This window comes from Marmota monax, unplaced genomic scaffold, assembly GCF_021218885.2.
Source record: "Marmota monax isolate L192 unplaced genomic scaffold, Marmota_monax_Labrador192_F-V1.1 WCK01_AAM20220418_F8-fsc00217, whole genome shotgun sequence".
Taxonomy (NCBI): Eukaryota; Metazoa; Chordata; class Mammalia; order Rodentia; family Sciuridae; genus Marmota; species Marmota monax.
In genome coordinates, this window is record NW_026692031.1 from 61360 (window position 1) to 80118 (window position 18759).

The following is an 18759-nucleotide window of genomic DNA, read 5'->3' on the forward strand; positions in this document are numbered from 1 at the left end:
TTACTTTTTAGTAAACTAAGTTTTATTTTAAATTAAGACATGAAAAAGAAATGAAATTGCAGTGAATGTTACATGTGTTTGTTTTCTTTTTATAAAAAGTAAAAATTGCAGAGGAGCAGTTCTTTAAGATTCCTCTTGAGAAAAAAAATAAGGTTGGTGTGACATCTTCACGCTGATTTCTGGTCTCATAGGAAATGATCTCACACTGCCTGAGGGTTTCCTTGTTGCCTTTTCAGTTGTGGAAGTCTTTCTCTGTTGCACCATATGGAAACCAGGGACTGCTGAAAGAAAAGGGGAGTAGGTAAAGGAGTAGATTGCAGCTGTTCCAGATAAAGTAGGGCAGAGACAATTAGAATTCTGGGTGTGTCTGTGATAGTAGCAGAAGTTAGTCTTGCATGATTCATGCTGGAGGGATATTACTTGTTGATTCCAGTTGCATTGGTTCCTGAAATATTAATATGCCAGCACACTGCAGGATGCTGGGAGCCCTGCACATTCATCAACCACAGCCTCAGATGTCCTTCACTGTGTTCCTTTCCAGAGTCCAGGCCTCCATCTACCCCAGCTCTGTCCCGCCTTTTATTCTCTCTGAAGTTCCTTTTTGTGGGCAACCTAACCACATTGCTGTCACTTAATCTTCCCCATTTTCCAGCCCCTGCTCTATTATATACAAGTCATTGCAGGCCCTTTATCTTTCTTAAGGACTGAGCACCACTGGTTGTCCACTCTGCCTTATCATCAGTCCCTCCCCTTTGCTGAGTTATTTCAGTAACATTCAAGTCCTCTCAACCCTCTTATCCTTAAACTCCCCGTACTCATGGCCCCACATTTCCCTCTAGCATATCTACCCCATTTCTCGGTTTCTCTTTGTAACTAATCTTCTCAAGATTTGTGTGTGCTTTCTCTGCATTCTCATTTCTCACTTGTACTAGAAACCTACTGCTGAGACCTGGCTTTTACTCTTTACCAATCCTGTGGAGGTCCTGTCCCCACTGGTCGTTACTGTGATACAAAATCCACCAGGCTTGTCTTATGTCGCCATGGTTTTCACACAGGTGACCACTCTTTCTTTCCTTCTTGAGATTCTGCTACACCACATTTGTGGGTTTCCTTCTACAGCTTTGAATTGTATTATCTTTGTCTCCTTTAAAGGCTTTCTTCAAAACCCTGCTCTTTAGGACTTCGTTGCTGGCCCTCTTTTCTTTCATTGCCGTCTTAGGGTTTTTGCCTTCTTCCTTACCTGAAGTTTTAAATTGTTTCATGACCCCCGTGTGTGGACAAATCACAGTTTTGTTTCTCTCTGCCACACTTTGGGACTCCAGGCCTTACATCTACTCACCTACTCAGTAGCAACACTTGGAGACTCTCCCAAGTACCTCATACTAAACACATGCTGAAGGAGAGGTAGAAGGGACGACAGATGAAACAGAAGTCTGAGGCCAGTGTGACAAGAGGGGAGAAGTAGGGGAAGCCATGGAAGGTGAGGGCCAGGTGATGCCCTTGTTGGCCATGGCTCAGGCACGACGGGACGGCATGATTTTGCATGAAAGAGTGGTATAGCACAACTAGATTTAAGTCATGACATAATTACTCTTGTGTAGTGTGAAATAATATATTGTTCTGTAATAAGAACAGAAGCAAGGAGACTAGTTAAGAGATTGATGCAGGCAGAAGGTGGTGTTGAGTTTCACCTCCATAGTAGCAGTTAAAAGTGTTTGAGTTCTGGATATATTTGAAGAGGAATCCACTCTTGTCTGCCAGAAGTTCAAATGCAGGGTGAGTGAGAAAGAAGATTCGAGGTTGATCTTAAGGTTTTTGGACTGAGCAACAAAATGGAGTAGCTGATAAGTGAATGCATAGAACTGGAAGAAATATTTGGTGGGGAAATTCAGTGTTGAATGTATTAAGCTTAGCATGCTCATCAGACATCCAGTAGAGAATGGCATTTGGATACACAAGTTTGAGAATAAGTCCTGAGCTTGAAGCCATTAGCATAGAGATACTATTTAAGACATTTCAGTGTGAAGAAGTCAAAAAAAACAGCGAAGGAAATCAAGTAAGGAAAAGGCAGAGCAGAAGAGTCCAGGGTCCCAGAAGCCAACTGAAGAAGGTGGTTTTGTAGGTCAGCATGCAGCGTGCTGCTTCTGACAGTCCTGGCAGGTCACCAAACATTGATAAGTCTTTGATTTCATAATATGGAGTTTATTGTGACAGTGAGCACTTCAGTAGGGGTGGAATGCCTGGTAGCAGGAGGCTCCTCAGAAACTGGGAAGAAAGGGATTGAACATAAAGTAGATGACAATTTTTATCAGTTTTCTATAAAAAGCAACAGAAACTGGACAGTGGCCACAGGAAGAAACTGGAGTCGAGAGAAGATGAGTAAGGACAGCTTCAGAAACATCCAAATGACACATCCTTTCTTCTAATGATTTATAGGGCAGCCACCATCATATACATTTCCCATTTGTACATAGGTCTGCTTTTGATCCATCTCTTCCATTTATTGGTTTATTTGCTCAATTCTGTTTTTGTTACTATATTTGCTTTTATTACTATCTTAGTTTTGGAATACAGTTTTCTCCAAAATTATTACTAGCATTTTGATTGGAATTGTATTACTTTTTTCAAGTACTGTGGAGGGAATTGTCACCCATGAACATCATCTATTTATTTAAATCTTCCTTTGTGTTCTTTAATGGAATTTAAATATTTGCCTCCAGAAAGGCCCTTGTATCTTTATGAGACCTTTAAAGAAAATGTCTAGGGGGCTGGGGTTGTGGCTCAGTGGTGGAGTACTCAAATAGCATGTGTGAGGCCCTGGGTTCGATCCTCAGCACCACATAAAAATAAATAAATAAAATAAAGGTACTGTGTCCAACTATAACTAAAAAAAGTATTTAAAAAAAAAAGAAAATGTCTAGACTATCTGTAGATTTTGTTGCTATTGTGAATGGGGTTGTGCTTTATATTTGCTACTTGGCTATTGCTAATATGTAAGAATATGATTTTTTAAATTGATATTATGTCCTGTAGTTTGTTTCATTGTGTTGTGATGATGTACATAGAAGTCCTGTTATCTGCAATAATGGTTTTCTGTCTTTCTTTCCCAGTTCTTATACATCTTCTTTTATTGGATTGGTCTGGTCTGTGATACTGTATTGAGCAGTGCAGTAAGAGCAGGCATCCTCCTCTTATTCCCTGTGTAGAAGCATTGTCATTCTTGCTCAACAAGAGCTTCATGGAGCCACAGAGAAGAAAAGGCTCCGTGGTTTGTTTCTTTAGAGTCGGGTAGCCCCCATCCTTAAAGGATATCTAGGCCTGGGACCTCTTGTTGTTTGGGATAGTCTGTGATTATCTCTCCTGTGTCTCTGTTATTTCCCCTTTTTATTTTATGTTTCCCTCTTGTCCATTTTCATTTTCAGAATGATCTTTCCACAATCTTCCCTATAGCAAGTTATTTTGGGGCTCTATATATTTTTATTGTACTTTTTTTTTTCATTAATTTCTTTCGTTTTATCACTCTTGTTTCATTACATTGTCTTTTGTTTTCTTTTTAATTTCTCCACTTGACTCACTCTTGTCATCTCTGAGATAGAGTTGGGGAGAATTCAGCAGCCTGTGCTGGTTTGCCTTTGTTTCAGAAACTTATAGGTTCCTCATCCCTTGTGAAAGACAGTGATTGGCGTCTAGCTTTCTCCCTAGCTTGTGAGCATGGCAAGAGGCTGTAACTGCTTTGTTGATTGCCCTGAGCTCAAACCTAGCCCAGGGCATGGGATTTACCTATTTGGATAAAATGAAACATTTGCCAAACTTGTTTTTTAAAGCCTGTATATTAGGCTCTTAAAAAATTCTGGGTTTCGGGGTTTGAGCAACACTCTGTCCATTTGGGTTTCCCCATCCCCTTTTTATTGGCACATTATAATTATACATAACAGTGGGATTTTTTATAATATGTTCATGCATGCATACAATAAAACAGTATAATTAGATCAGTTTCATTCCCCAGTACCTCCCCTCCCTCCCCTATCCCCTTCTTCTATTCTACTGGCCTCCCTTCTGTTTTTTTTTAATTTGTTCTAATTAGTTATACATAACAGTAGAATACATTTTGACACATCGAATACAAATGGAGCGCAGCTTTTCATTCCTCTGGCAGATGGTGCAGAGTCACTGCAGTAGTGTAATCATATAGGTAATAATGTCTATCTAATTCTACTGTCCTTCACAGCCACACAGTCCCACCCAGTGCCCTCACTCCCCTCTGCACAATCCAAAGTTCCTTCATTCTTCTCTATCTCTCCCCCCACTGTGAATCAGCATCCACTTATCAGAGAAAACATTTGGCCTTTGGTTTTTTGGGATCAGCTTATTTTACTTAGCATGATGTTCTCTGGTTCCATGCATTTACCTATAAATGCTATAATTTCTTCTTTAAGACTGAGTAATATTTCATTGTGTATATATACCACATTTTCTTTATCCATTCATCTGTTGAAGGGCATCTGGGTTGGTTCCTAATTTAGCTATTGTGAATTGAGCTGCTATAAACATTGATGTGCTTGCATCACTGTTATGTGCTGATTTTTAAGTCCTTTAGGTATAAGATGAGGAGTGGGATAGCCGGGTCAATTCTAGGTTTTCTGAGGAATCTCCATACTGCTTTCCAGAGTGGCTGTACCAATTTGCAGTCCCACCAGCAATGTATGAGTGTGCCTTTTTCCCCCCACATCCTCACCAGCACTTGCCATTCTGACTAGAGTAAGATGAAATCTTTAAGTAGTTTTGATTTGCATTTCTCTAATTGCTAGAAATAATTAACATTTTTCCATATGTTTATCAGTTGTATTTCTTCTTCTGTGAAGTATCTATGCAGTTCCTTAGCCCATTTATTGAATGGGTTATTTGGGGTTTTTTGGTGTTAAGTTTTTTGAGTTCTTTATATATCCTAGAGATGAGTGCTCTATCAGAGGTGCATGTGGTAAAGTTTTTTTTTCCCATTCTAAGACTCTCTCTTCGTGTTACTGATTGTTTCCTGTGCTGAGAAGAAGCTTTTTAGTTTGAATCCATTGCGTTTATTGGTTCTTAATTTTACTTCTTACACTTTAGGAATCTTGTTAAAGAATCAAGTCCTAATCCAACATGATGACGATTTGGACCTATATTTTCTTCTATTAGGCATAAGGTGTCTGTTCTAGGACCTATGTCTTTGATCCACTTTGAGTTGATTTTTGTGCAGGGTGAGAGAGAGAGGTTTAATTTCATTTTGCTACATATGGATTTCCAGTTTTCCCAGCACCATTTGTTGAAGAAGCTACCTTTTCTCCAATGTAGGTTTTTGGCGCCTTTGTCTAGTATTTATATGTGTTTGTCTCTGTCTTCTGTTTTGTCCCGTTGGTCTACATGTCTATTTTGGTGCCAAAACAATGCCAATTTCGTTACTATTGCTCTGTAATATAGTTTGGCTTCTGGTATTGTGATACCTCCTGCTTCACTCTTCTTGCTAAGGATTGCTTTGTTTATTCTGGGTCTCTTATTTTTCCAAATGAATTTCATGATTGCTTTTGTCTATTTGATTTTAGTTAAACTCACTTGATTTTTCTCTTCTAGTGACAGAGATAGGCCATGCTATTTCATTTCTTCTCCCACCAATCTCTGCCCTACGCACCACAGAAGCTGAGCACATTTGGTCAAAGTACAAACTAGATTTGGGCTTCAGGTGCCTTGTATATGTTGAGCAAAGGCCAGGCTATTTGATTTATGTGAAATATTTTAAAAAGTAATTTTTAAAGTTCTCCTCTGAGAAAATATGATCAAGAAAATTGATACTTTCTGGTATACCTGTTAAAAATTCACATAGGAAGTAGATTGAAAGCACATTGCTAAATTTCTACATTAGTATAAGAACTAATCTTGAAGGTTTCCCCACACTTCAGATCCTTAGATTCTAAAATTCCATGAATCAGACCTGCAGCCTGTTTTAAAGAGAGGTTCTGGTATGATGTATTACATTTAAGGAAAGGAGACACAAGTTAGTAATGTTCAAGGGTAGATTGAAAGCCAGATGAAATTAGCTTCCAGCATCTCACATGATTCCTACCACCTGTTAGCTGTACTATAGCTAACTACAATAAAATACATCACTACAATAAAATACCTGAGATTAATTAGAAAAGGAAGAGGTTTATTATGGCCCACAATTTTAGAATTCCAGCCAGTGATCAATAGCCCCATTCTTTGGGCCTTTGGAGAAGCGGTTTGCATGGCAGAACAAACCACTCACCTCATGAGCCAAGAAACAAGAGGAAGAGGAAGAGACTTGGATCCCCTCCAGTGGTGGGGAAGTCCTTCTCTCCAGGCCCCATCTCCTAAAGGTCCACATATCTCCCATCAGTGCTCCCCTGGGCCCCAGGCCATTAACTCGGTGCTCCCCCCTCTCTTTGGGGGAGTCTTTATCCATACAATAGCAGTAGTCCCAAACCAAGAAAATTCAAGTGTACCACTGAATGCTTTTTAAGATCTTTTCAAAGAGAAAAAATAAATCTAAGCAAAACAAACTAAATTAAAGCAATCTCAAATATTTGGCCAAATTTCAGATAGACATATGTCACCAAAACTCAAACAATGTTTTTTATTATAGGATAAAATGGACTTTTAAGGGCTGGGATTGTGGCTTAGTGGTAGAGTGCTCGCCTAGTGCAGGTGAGGCATTGGGTTTGATCCTCAGCACCACATAAAAATAAATAAAAATAAAGGCTCTGTGTCCACCTACAACTAAAAAAATATTTTTTAAAAAATGGACTTTAAGTGAACCTGACTAAATAATATGGCATGGGGTTCTCATGATAATCAAGGGTAGATTGAAAGCTACCCTTGAAAGTCATAATCATTTTAAAATATAGAATTTTAATCCCAAAAAAGTTGTCTCTGCTGTTAATACCAAGAAAGAAGAAAATCTTAATCCAAGTAAATTTTTTAAACAAATCATGCACATAAGAAGGAAATTTTTAGGGCTGGGGATATGGCTCAAGCGGTAACGCGCTCACCTGACATGCACGGGGCACCGGGTTCGATCCTCAGCACCACATAAAATAAAATAAAGATGTTGTGTCCACCGAAAACTGAAAAATAAATTTTAAAAAATTCTCTCTCTCTCTCTTTTAAAAAGAAGGAAATTTTTAATTTTTAATCTTACTGACTGTTTAATGTCAGGAGTCATTCCTATAGTTTATAATAGAGAAGATACATGCCTCTCTATTATAAATAAGCAAGGAAGCATCACATTATAAGTTGTCATAAGTAAGAAGTAGTCAAACAGGGTAAATAGAAAATGGTAGAATGGACCTTCCCTGACGTGGGTGCTGAGGAAACAGACCCCCCAGAGACAACACGGGAGTGGGCCCAGGCATGCGCAGTGCTGTAGTGGGAGCAGAGAGCAGATCAGAGCAGGTAAGGTGATGATGGACCACGCCCAGGGAACCTGGGAGGAGGTTTCTGTCAGGAAGGGAGCACATGAGCCTCCCACCGGGAGGCTAGAAACAGGACAGACAGGAGGCCACTGCGTCGTCCTGGGGCCAGGGAGCCTTTCTCACAGTCCCGCACTCACAGAACTGCTTTGTGAGCATTTTCCTATCCTGGGAAGCACTGCCCAAAGCGCAGGTTCACACCACACAGTGCTTCCATCAGAATCATAAATTCTGTTCTGTTCATTCGGCCTTGACAGTGGACTTTTAAAATTATTTATGTATGAGAAAGCTTTGAGCCTAGAAGGGATTAATGGGGGTATGTGTGTTTCCTTCTTCAGCATTTCTGGATTAAAAGTGGTGGGGGAGTCCTTCTCTCCAGCATTTCACCTACAACTGGAAGAGAGCACTGGGTCTCGAGAGAAAGATGTGAAACTACTTCAGGAAATCGTAAATCAGGTCAGTTTTCACTTACTCAAGTGAACCTCCCCACCTCTTCCACCCTCACTTCTAGCAGTTTTTTATGTCATTTTTCAGAAAGATCTCCTTGCCCCAAGAAACAGGGTATAGCAGAAGCTGCTGGTCACCACACTCAGCATGTGGATAGTCCCCAGCTGACTCTGCTGGGTCATAGTGTGCCTCTAGGGACAGGCCACAGGCCCTCACTCCCATTGGGTCAATTCACCTCCCACTGAAGTTGGGCATTCAGGCCACATTTTATTTAAATACACTCAACTTATCCCCTGAATAATTAGCTTTGCAGGAAGCTCTCACAGGCTGGCAGACATTCTGGTTGGGAGGCATTATATGCAATTCCCAAACATTCTGGGACAGCTGCGGACACGGGGCAAACACCCCACCCCCAACACACACACACACACACACACACACACACACACCTCTGCACCTCACCTTTCTGGTAGCTGGAAGACAGCCCATCATTGTCATCCTGAAATCATAATTCTTCCCTAATCAGAAAGGAAGAAGGAAGTCCTCTGTAATATTTCTAATTTGGGAGATGCATTTAAATTTATTTCCTGAAAATCATTTTTCTTCTGATTACGACTTAGACATTGAGAGTAAGCAACCACTTAGGAAAGCTGCAGTACTGCCTCCTGAGCCCTCCTCCTCGCTGTCCTCTGAGCTGTCCTCCTCCTCTGTAAGACCCATCCCTTGGTCCTGCAGCACTGTGAGCATGTGCCCCTGGGCAACACTGGCTATCAGTTTTACCTTTAAGAATGAAAATGGGCTTCACTCCACTTCTTGGCCCTGTTGACAGTTCTTTTCAGAGGCTCCTGCCCTAAGATGGTACCACCAGGCATCTTGTGTTGCTAATGATGGTTGCCTTCTGACCTCTGTGTTTTCCAGGCCAGCCCCCCATACCAGTCCTCTGTCCATGTGGCGTCTCAGGCAGGTGTTTTTTAGTCACAGTGACTGGTCAGTATGCAGCCCAGGTGTGAAGGCCACCTCTGGCTGCACAGAGTATCTCAGCTGCCTCCGTCCTGTAATGTTTGAACTGTGTCCATGGAGGACTACATGCAGTATATAGCCTTTTAGGATCAGTTGACAAAACCCAGAATCTGAGACTCCTAATTAAGGAAACGTGTCAGAGTGTGAAGGATTGGGCTGGAGTGACTAATGGTTGAGGAAATGTCACCTGTGTTCCCTCAGGCACTGTTAAATATGTACAGATGCAAAAGTGAGTTTGTGATTAGAGTTCTTAGACAAAAGCAAGACCAAAACAAATTTATGAATTCACTACAAACGACACGGTAAGCCTGGACAGTTAAAATGTATTACATTACCTTCATGTGTCAGGTGAGTCGGGGTTTTCAGCAGAGCCACCCTCAGTGGTGTCTGAGGCTGATGGCGATGGAGCAGCCCCTTGTAAGCTGCATGTGACTGTGCTGAATCCTGTGGGAGGACTCTTTTTTCTCCTTCATTCAGTCTCCTCTTGAACTAGCTCAGGACAGTGGTCTACACACATTTGCGTGGGGGGGGATGCTGGCAGTTAGATGCCAGTGTATCTGCTTCATACTAAATCCTCTCTGTTCTTTTTGTTTGTTTGTTTGTTTTATTTTTTAGGTTTTTTGTTGTTGTTGTTGTTTGTTTTTTTTTCAGGTGGACACAATATCTTTTATTTTATTTCTATGTGGTGCTGAGAATCAAACCCAGTGCCTCACGCATGCTTGGCAAGCGCGCTACCACTGAGCCACATCTCCAGCCCCTCTGTTCTTTTTTTCATTAGATAGCAATAGTTAAACTGCTTTCTTCCCGAGAGGGACCAGGCACTCATGTACCTGAAATGACCAAACTATGCTTCCATAGACTATCCTCATAACAAAACGAGAAGGTGAAATTCTCTGGAAGCTCACAGACCCCAGACGTCTCTCTGTGGACTCCTGTTGGATGCTGGGTCTCTCAGGACACCATCTTGGGAGCAGAGTGAGGAGAGAGCATCCTGGGACAGGGAACAAAGTACTATCTGGAAACTTCATTTATACTAAGAAAACAGAAAGTGCTTATAGCTTCTTCACATAATCACAATCCCCATCTGAAAAATCCTCACAATCTTTGTCCCACCCCCCTTTTCTTTTCATATTTGAAGAGAGAAAAGAACTGTGATACAGTGACTCTCATTACAATTTGTAGAACCGAGAAGAACTCTTGCCGAGTTTATGTTGAGTGGCTCACCAGGACTCTGTTCACACACTGAGCTGTGCTTTATAGTGCCTTTTACCCGGCCAGGACCAGAGTTAGCAGATGTTTCCAAGGGGCCTCATGCTTCCAAGTATACTTCCTGGCTCTGGAATCGGTGAGAGGCTGATTTTCCCACCCAGTCCTTGAGGCTCACAACATGATCCCTTTGGACTGATACAGCCAGGCATTGTTCTTTCCTTTATGTCACCCTCTTGCTCTGTTGATTTTATTTTTATGTGATTTTATATATATTTATATTTGTTTACACATGTAATTCACATAGTTCAGTGGTTTTTAATATATTCACAAGGTTCTACAACCATTCCTATCTTTAATCCTGAAATGTTTTCATCACCTATAATCTTGTTTCCAGTTTTTTATGTTTGCTTTATTTTAGTAGAGATTGTTTTAATTTAAAAGAAAAAAATGTTGACAGGTGACTGATACACAGGAAAAATGTACAAGAAACTCAACACCAGACTTTCTGGTGGCACCTTGCCCAAATGGAACACATACAAATTATCGTTACTGCTCACAGATGAATTGAAGCAATTTCTCTCTGATTTGGCCTGCTAATGTTGTTCTTAAGTCCAGCTCTGGGTTGGCCCAGAAGGCTTTGCTCATACTACTTCCCTGTGTTTTAGCTCTGCTTTATCTGAAATGTCAGGCACCGTGGCTGAATAAATTCAAACCAAGTAAAAATAAAGTAAAATGCAGTCTCTTTGTGGCGCAGCCATTTCTCTGGATACTTAGGAGTCACATGGGCTCGTGGCGACTGTCCCAGACACTGCAGCATGAACATACCCATTATTGCAGAAAATTCTGTGGAGTGAGTGCTGCTCAAGATTATATTGTGGTATTTTAGTTTTGTCTGTTAGCAGTTATAACTGGAAGAGTAAATTAAATCTACTGTAGAGGTTTTCAGTGTACCTTCCTGTTTTAATTACCAGTGTCTGAAGTCCAGGCTGCTAATGTATTCCTTTTTCTTCCTTCAGTGCATGAACAGAAGTATTGCATTAACTCAGGCCCGCTACTTGGAGAAAGAAGAGAAGTGCCTCCCTCCTCCAAGGTTGGTTGATATTAAAATATGACCTCACTTTTTTTTCCTATTTAAACTCCACATGAAATATATGTTTTGAAAATTTTTGGAAGAGTATCACAGGATATGGAAGAATATCTGTCTATAAATACAATATGACACCAGTTTTTTCCTTAAACTAGAAGTTTTTGAATTTTAACTGAAAAGCACCTCAGGACTGAGTATCCTCTCAGTTAATTCAAATAAATGCCTGGGATCCCAGAAATGAACTGGGGCAAACAGGTTGTGATCAGCTGCCATCTACCACGTTCCAAGGGCAGCAATTTCTGTAGCAGCAGTTTCTGCCATGAGGAGCATCCTATAGGGAAGGGATATGTCTCAGCTACAGTTGTCCTGCTGCCCGTGCTGGCCAGAGTGCTGAGTGCTTCATCAGCAAACACTGAAGCAAAGGCGGAAGCATACAAACAGTTGAAGGAAGGTGAGAAAAGAGACTGAGTACTATAGTCAGAGGAGGTGGACACCCAAACCATAGCCCTCTTCAGGAGGTCACAGAAGAAAGCAGGTGACCATTCTAAGCCAGGAGAACTGAGCACAGACTGTCCCCAGCTTCTAGTGGTTTGGCTGAACATTTGCAACTTCACACAGCATGAAGGTGTATCCACAGTTCTGTTTCACTTTCAGTATGATATTCAGTAAATTGTGTGAGATATTCTATACCTTTTTTAAAAAATAGACTTGGTGTGGGTTGAATTTTCCAACTGTTGGCTAACATAAGTATTCAAAGCATATTTAAAGTGGCTAAGCTCAGTGAGGAGGTTCAGCAGGTTCGGTATATTGCTGTGTTGTCGGAGTACAATGGGTTTATCAGGATGTGATCCCATCAGAGTCAAGGAGCATTTGTGTGAGTTCCTCAAGCAGCTGCTGGGCATTGTGTCCTTGCTGCAGATAAGGAGGCATGATTACTCCAGGTTCAGTGTGGCTTGGAAACCTTTCAAGTATATCTTCAGGCCCCGAGGATAGCTGCAGAAGGGCCAGAGGTGTACAGGAGAAAACCTGAGGAGTTGGAATGTTCTGTACATGCGAAGCCACGCTGGGACTTGTGGAGATCATTTAGGCAGCAACTGAAAAGAAGTGCCATTAAGCTCTGATCTTGTTAATGTTGTGCGTATCCAAGTATGGAGTCTACTTGCTCATTAGTGAGAACACCAACACGGGGGACTAGAGTCATGCTTGTTTTGTGCCCTTGATGCTCCATACACAAACAGCACAGCTCAATAAGTAACTACACAGTGGATGAAGCAAGTGTTTTCAAAGGAAAGTGGAGGGTACAAAGGTGGTCTGCTAGTCTTGTCCCATGAAGTTCATATTTCCAGTGTTTTTTTGTTGTTGTTTGTTTGTTTGTTTGTTTGTTTGTTTGTTTGTTTTTTGTATGGTTCTGGGGAATGGACCCAAGGCCTTGCACATGCTAGGCAAGCAAGCATTCTACCACTCAGCTATAAGCCCCGAGGTCATATTTCTTTAATTTCCTGAGAACTTGAAAATTTCTGCCTTGCCTGCAAGTATTATAAAGTGTCCACATTGTTTTGAATTATAAATACAAACAAACAATGCTAAAATTGATGTGAGAAGTGTTGAATTCCTGCTGTGTGCCTGAGTTGTCGTCGTCCTGCCACCAGCATGGAGTAGCAGATCATGGAGAGGACAGTTTTTCAGCCTCCATAGCAGGCCTCACAGCACGATCACTCTGCCCAGGAACACACCATGGTATAGGCTGGGAGGTAAAGCTTTTGCCAGTGGCCAGATAGTAAATTCGTTAGGCTTGCAGGCCATAGAGTGCCCTCACAGTCTCACCTCTGCTGTAGTAGTAGGGAAGCATCCAGAGACAGTATGTGAATTATAAGCAAGTGAAGTTCCAGCAAAACTTGGTGGACCAAAAAGGTAGCAGCTAGATTTGGCTCTCTGGCCTCAGGTGGCTGGCCCACGGTGTAGACTTTGACTCAGTGATTTCTAATATCCTTTATTATTTCTCAGCATCAGGGTGGTGGTTACAGTCGAACAAACAGAGGAGGAACTGGAGAGAGCTGCATCCACCATCAAGGAGGTAGCCCAGACTGTCCTGCTCTAGGTGGAGTCCAGCACCCAGTGGCTCGCAGACAAAACTGAGACCTCTTGGTGGCCAGGGGGGACCTAAAGAGAACTCGAGGATATCTGACAGGAGTGCTTCCAAACAACTTGGATATGGACCAAATGTGTGACCTTGAGAAGAATGAATGCTTGTGATTTTTAAAGAGAAAACACATCTAAAGCCCAGGAACTGGTTTTCTAAGAGAAAGACTAATGATGATGTGTAACTAGTATTTAAATTGTGCTATTTAGTGCTGTTTAAATGTTTTATTATACTAATATTTTATATTCTTCACTGTTGTTGTCGTCGTCATATTTCTCGTCTCCCTTCTGTCCTATTGATTCTGTAAGCACTCCTAATAATATTTCATTGAAAAATGACTTGGCAACTTAATTAAAGCTGAGAGGAATACTTCATATGTGAACTTACTACTGAAGAGTTAATTCAACCATATCTTTTCTAGTCTTCATGTAAAGCTAAATGGTGGCTGATATACAAAGGAACACTTTTGGGATTATCATAAATTTCACTATAATATATTTGAATCGTAGAGTTTTATATATACTAGATATTGATGTTATACCATTTCTAATTTGAGTATCCCTAACCAGAGAATAATTATTTTGCTTCATAAGTGAGCAATAATTTAAATAAAACACTATTTTATTTTAATATAATTTACCTTTTAGTTTATTATGTGTTGATTCTAATCTTTAGGAAGAAGGTTGTTTTGTTGATCCCCAAATTCAGTTCATATTCTTGATATTTTAAACTATCTCAAGTGTTTTTTATGATACAGTGGGTTTGCCTAGGGACATAAAATGACAGGCTTTTTCTAAGGTAAGAAAAGTGAAAACTTTTTCTTTTCATCTGATGAATTTCAGATCTCTAAGAAAAATGTGAAAGCAGTAAAAATGAAATGGTAAGCTATACTTCAGCTGCTTTCTCTTTAGCAAATGAAGTTAAATGGTATAGAGGTTTCTGATATGTCCTACGGGATTAGCACATAGGCATTACACCATTATTCCTTCTTTTATTAAAAAATAAAGGAATAAAATTGTAAAAGATGATGTCATTTTTATAAGCTATGTTCATGTTAACAGATAATCTTCAACATCTTTTTAAAATGACACATATTTTTTAATGTTCAGTTTCTGTTTTGCTTGAGGTATTTCGTACATATGTGCCTTGTAATTGCTGCTGCTTTAAAGGAAACAGTACTGTCCAGGGGATGAATCTTGTTTTTTTAATGAAATAAATGCACATTCCTCCTAATCAGTCTATTTGCATATATAATGTATTCAAAAGAATAGTCTCAGTTTTACCTTTTTGCAAATTTAAAGCAGTGTTCTTTTTGCCTGTGGTTTTTTGTTTTGTTTCAGAAAATAATAATTTCTTATTCCCTTTCTTTAATACCCAACCAAAGAGTATACAGTATCTCAAATTTCCTAGTTTCTTGCAGACTTAAAGCATTGGCAACTAAGGACCACAAAAAATACCAGTGACATTATGACACTTTCTAAATCAAAATAGCATCTAGGTGTTTCATATTATTTACTAAATATGCATGGTGAAAGTTTCTGGGAAAGATGGTGGAACAATACACATTAATCAGCTTCAGTCTTTGAAATGCACTAACCTGCAGAACCACAGAGTACTAATAGAGAACCAAAGATAGTGTTTTTATAGTAAACTGTAGAGTGACCACAGTTCATTAATATTACCACAACAAATGTATAACTGATTGAAACAGTAAAATTTGTATCAAACTGAGGCAAAATGAAAATTTTGTATCAAACTGAAGCAAGTTACAAATTTCTTTGTAAAAGAGTGAGGTGACTCCAGAGTTCTCTGTCAGTGATCCTGCATTTCATAAGGCGGAGACTTGCCAGGTGCCTTGGCGCACACTGGTAATCCCAGCAGCTCGGCGGGGCTGAGGCAGGAGGATCGTGAGTTCAAAGCCATCCTCAGCAACTTAGTGAGAAACTAAGAAACTCAGTGAGACTCTGTCTCTAAATAAAATACAAAATAGGGATGGATATGGCTCAGGGGTCAAGTGCCCCTAAATTCAATCCCTGGTTAAAAAAAAAAAAAAACAGGCTTGGTTGAACAGCACGGAAACCATTGGGAACCTGTTTCTACCCAATATAGTTGCCCACTAGGGAGGAGGAAACAGCACAACTGCTCCCTTCTCATCAGCTACGACTAGATTCTGACTCAGGAGAAGTAGGGCTTTGAGGAAATTTGGGACAAAAAATAGATAGCAATATTTCATCAAGTTCAGAACTCAACTAATGTACCATGTGTGTTTATTTTATGTTCCACTAAAAAGAAACCACTTTATGTAACATGCCACCAGTTGTGAGATATATTCAAAAATCAGATACTATCGATATAGCTCAGTAGTAGAGCACTTGCCTAATGCAAGGCCCTGTGTTCCATCAATCTTGATGCCACCAAAAACAAAAAAGCCATCTCCATTGTCACCAGGTATTAGATTTAGCAGACAGTTTCAAAACAACTATTATAGATAAGTTAAACAACTACAGGAAACCATATTAATAAATTTGAAGAAAATCAATAAAAGTAACAATCTCAGCAAAAAAGAGATGAGTCAAATGGAAAATCAGGGGTTAAAAAGTAAAATAACTACTAAGAAAAACAAAATGGTAAGACATCAGGAAACTTGAAGATAGGTCATTAGTAAATAACCCATCTAAAGAAGAATGCATGGAGTTGGAAGAAACATGAATAGAGCATCTGAGACCTGTCAACCAGTTCCAGGCATGGGAAGGGCAGACGAGAAGAAATGACAGAGAGAGGGATAGACAATATTTTTGAAGAAATAATAACCAAAATCTTCCCAATTTTGAGTTTTTCTTTGTCTTTTGTCACCGGGGATTGAACCCAGGGGTGCTTACTCTGAGCAACATCCCCAGCCCTTTTTCTCATTTTGAGACAGGAGGTTGCTGAGGTTGGCCTCAAACTTGCAATCCTCTGTCTCAGCCTCCTGAGTCAGGTGTAAAATATACACCTGTAATCCCAGTGACTCAGGAGCCTGAGACAGAGGATTGCAAGTTTGAGTCTTTTAAATCAACCTATACTTTTTGAGTCTTTTAAACCAACTAAATTTGAGTCTTTTAAATCAACCTATTCTTAAAAACTCAGCCAACAAACTAGAATAAATGCAAAAAAAAAAAAAAAAGATTTATACCTAGACACATCATAGTCAAAATGTTGAAAGTTAAAGATGGAAAATCTTGAACCAGCAAGAGGAAAATGACTCATCACATATAAATGAACAACATAAGAAATTAATAGGGCAGTCATAACAGTAGACTGTCATAAAAATTACGTGACTGTAACTTCTCTTAAAATATCTTCACTCTATTGTGATGCTGATGTGCAGTGATAAATACTTCCATGATGAGATGAAGTCAGGTGAAGGTAGAGTTGCTACTACGTAAGAGCTGCCTGAATACAAGCACTGTGAAACTTGGTTACTGAGACGGCAACTAAGGGCAGCTAGAACACGATGCTGATAGATTAGACAAGGGGATGATTTACATCCCAGAGGGACAGCAGGATGGTGTGAGATTTCATCACACTATTCAGAACACACAATTTAAAACTTAAAAATTGTTCCAACATTTTTTTGGAATTTTCCACTTAATGTCTTTCTAACTGTTGTGAGTTAGTGAGTTAATGCAGTTGTGAGTGTATGATGAAAGAAATACACGTGTTGCTTTAAAACTGACACACTGTGAGTTTGGGAGGTGATTTCATCATTATGCAAACATCATAAAGTGTACTACACAGTCCAAGATGGCTGTGATGTCACTAGGTGACATCATCTTGTGGGCCCACTGTCATATGAGTGGTCTGTTGTTGACCAAAATGTCATGCCTCAAGTGACTACATTCATAACATGTCAGTTTTCATTAACTGGTTAACCCATTCCACAGCCCTGAAAGGAAGCCATGTTCAGTTTTATAGTCTCGTCATTCAATCAGGATCATTTTAGAACTGAAAAGTCTATGGAATGATTTAAAAACCCATTTGGAGTTTGCAAAAGTAATTTCTGTCCCTATCGTGTTTGTAAGGGGGAACTACTACCCTGAAGGAATTTCTTCAGCCTGGAAGGAATTGACCTCATCTGTAGGAAGAACAGAAGTGGTAAATATGGAAGTAAATTTTTTTTCTGTAGTTCTGGGAATTGAAGCCAAGGACTTGTGCATGTTAGATAAGTACTTTGCCACTGAACCCGAGTAAACTTATTTTTAAAACTATATGTTTTGCATTTTGCATTTTTACTCTTTTAAAAGATATAAGAGTGTACAGAGCATAAATTATAGCTATTGGGGAGGGGTCATAACATACATGGCAATAGCACAAAACGTAAATATCATAAACTTGTTTACTCTATATTATGAGAACTGTTACTCTAATATATATTACTATAAATTAAAATGTAAATTGTAATCCCTAGAGCAAACAGTAACTCAAAAAGGAATAACAAAAAATTTAACAAAGGAAATTGGTGAGAAAAATGTTAGCTTTTATTAGTGAATCTTTTGATAATATATATATATATAAATCAAGACATCACATTGTACACTATAAAATAACAAGATTTTTGTATCAAAAGAATAGCAAAAATAAGATGAATTAAAATAGTAAATTTTTTTAAAAAGTGTTTAACACAAAAGAAAACAATCAAGGGGGAACAGAAGTACAAAAATGATAGAAAACAGGAAAATTTCAGCCTGTGTTGTCAGGTTTTCCTCTCTTTGACAAACACCTGGGGAAAACACCTTTGAGGAGAAAAGATTTATTTTGGCTCATAGTTTTGGAGGTTATAGTTAATTCATGGTCAGCATGCTCCAAGGCAGAAATATCATGGCAGAAGGGCCTGGTGGAGGAAAATTGATGAGCTCATGGCAGCCCAGAATCAGAGAGCAAGAAAGGGGCCCGGGAGCTAGGGTTGTAGAGTTGATACAGTGATACAGCACTTGCCTAGCATGTGTGAGGCACTGGGTTTGATTCTTAGCACCACATGTAAATAAATAAATAAAGGTCTATCAACTAAAAAAATATTTTAAAAAAATAGAGGCCAGGGGCAGGGTATAATACCCAAGGTCACACCCTCAGTGACCTTCCTCCAACCATACACACCCCAGCTGCCTAGTTTCTGCCACCACCCAGTAGTCCAAATTAGTAATCTATCAAATTGGTTAACTCACAGATGAGGAGAAAAGATTTATTTTGGCTGTAACATTTACATGTACATAAATAAGTAAATAAATAAATTTAGAGCCCTCATAATCAAATCAGTTCCCAAAAGTTCCATCTCTGCATATTTCTGTGTTGGGGACCAAGTCTTTAACACATGACTCTTCTGGAACACTAGCATAATTATATTGAAAATTCCACGA

At 39.6% G+C, this 18759-nt stretch overlaps 1 protein-coding gene and 1 long non-coding RNA gene across 3 annotated transcripts in view; one reads left to right on the forward strand and one right to left on the reverse strand.

Moving 5' to 3' along the window:
• Nucleotides 1–14599, forward strand: part of Sptlc1 (serine palmitoyltransferase long chain base subunit 1) — a 60779-nt gene extending 46180 nt beyond the window's left edge. Inside the window, exons 13-15 of one of the 2 annotated variants that reach the window (XM_046453896.2) lie at nt 7802–7919; nt 11156–11229; nt 13231–14599. In XM_046453896.2, the coding sequence (XP_046309852.1) occupies nt 7802–7919; nt 11156–11229; nt 13231–13324 (286 nt within the window). In that variant the 3' untranslated portion in view covers nt 13325–14599. The remainder of the gene's footprint in view (nt 1–7801; nt 7920–11155; nt 11230–13230) is intronic. The other variant, XM_046453902.2, reaches the window with a different exon arrangement.
• Nucleotides 1–18759, reverse strand: part of LOC131424557 (uncharacterized) — a 25535-nt gene continuing 6776 nt past the window's right edge. Inside the window, exon 2 of the long non-coding RNA XR_009227816.1 lies at nt 1–281. This is a non-coding gene — a long non-coding RNA (uncharacterized LOC131424557). The remainder of the gene's footprint in view (nt 282–18759) is intronic.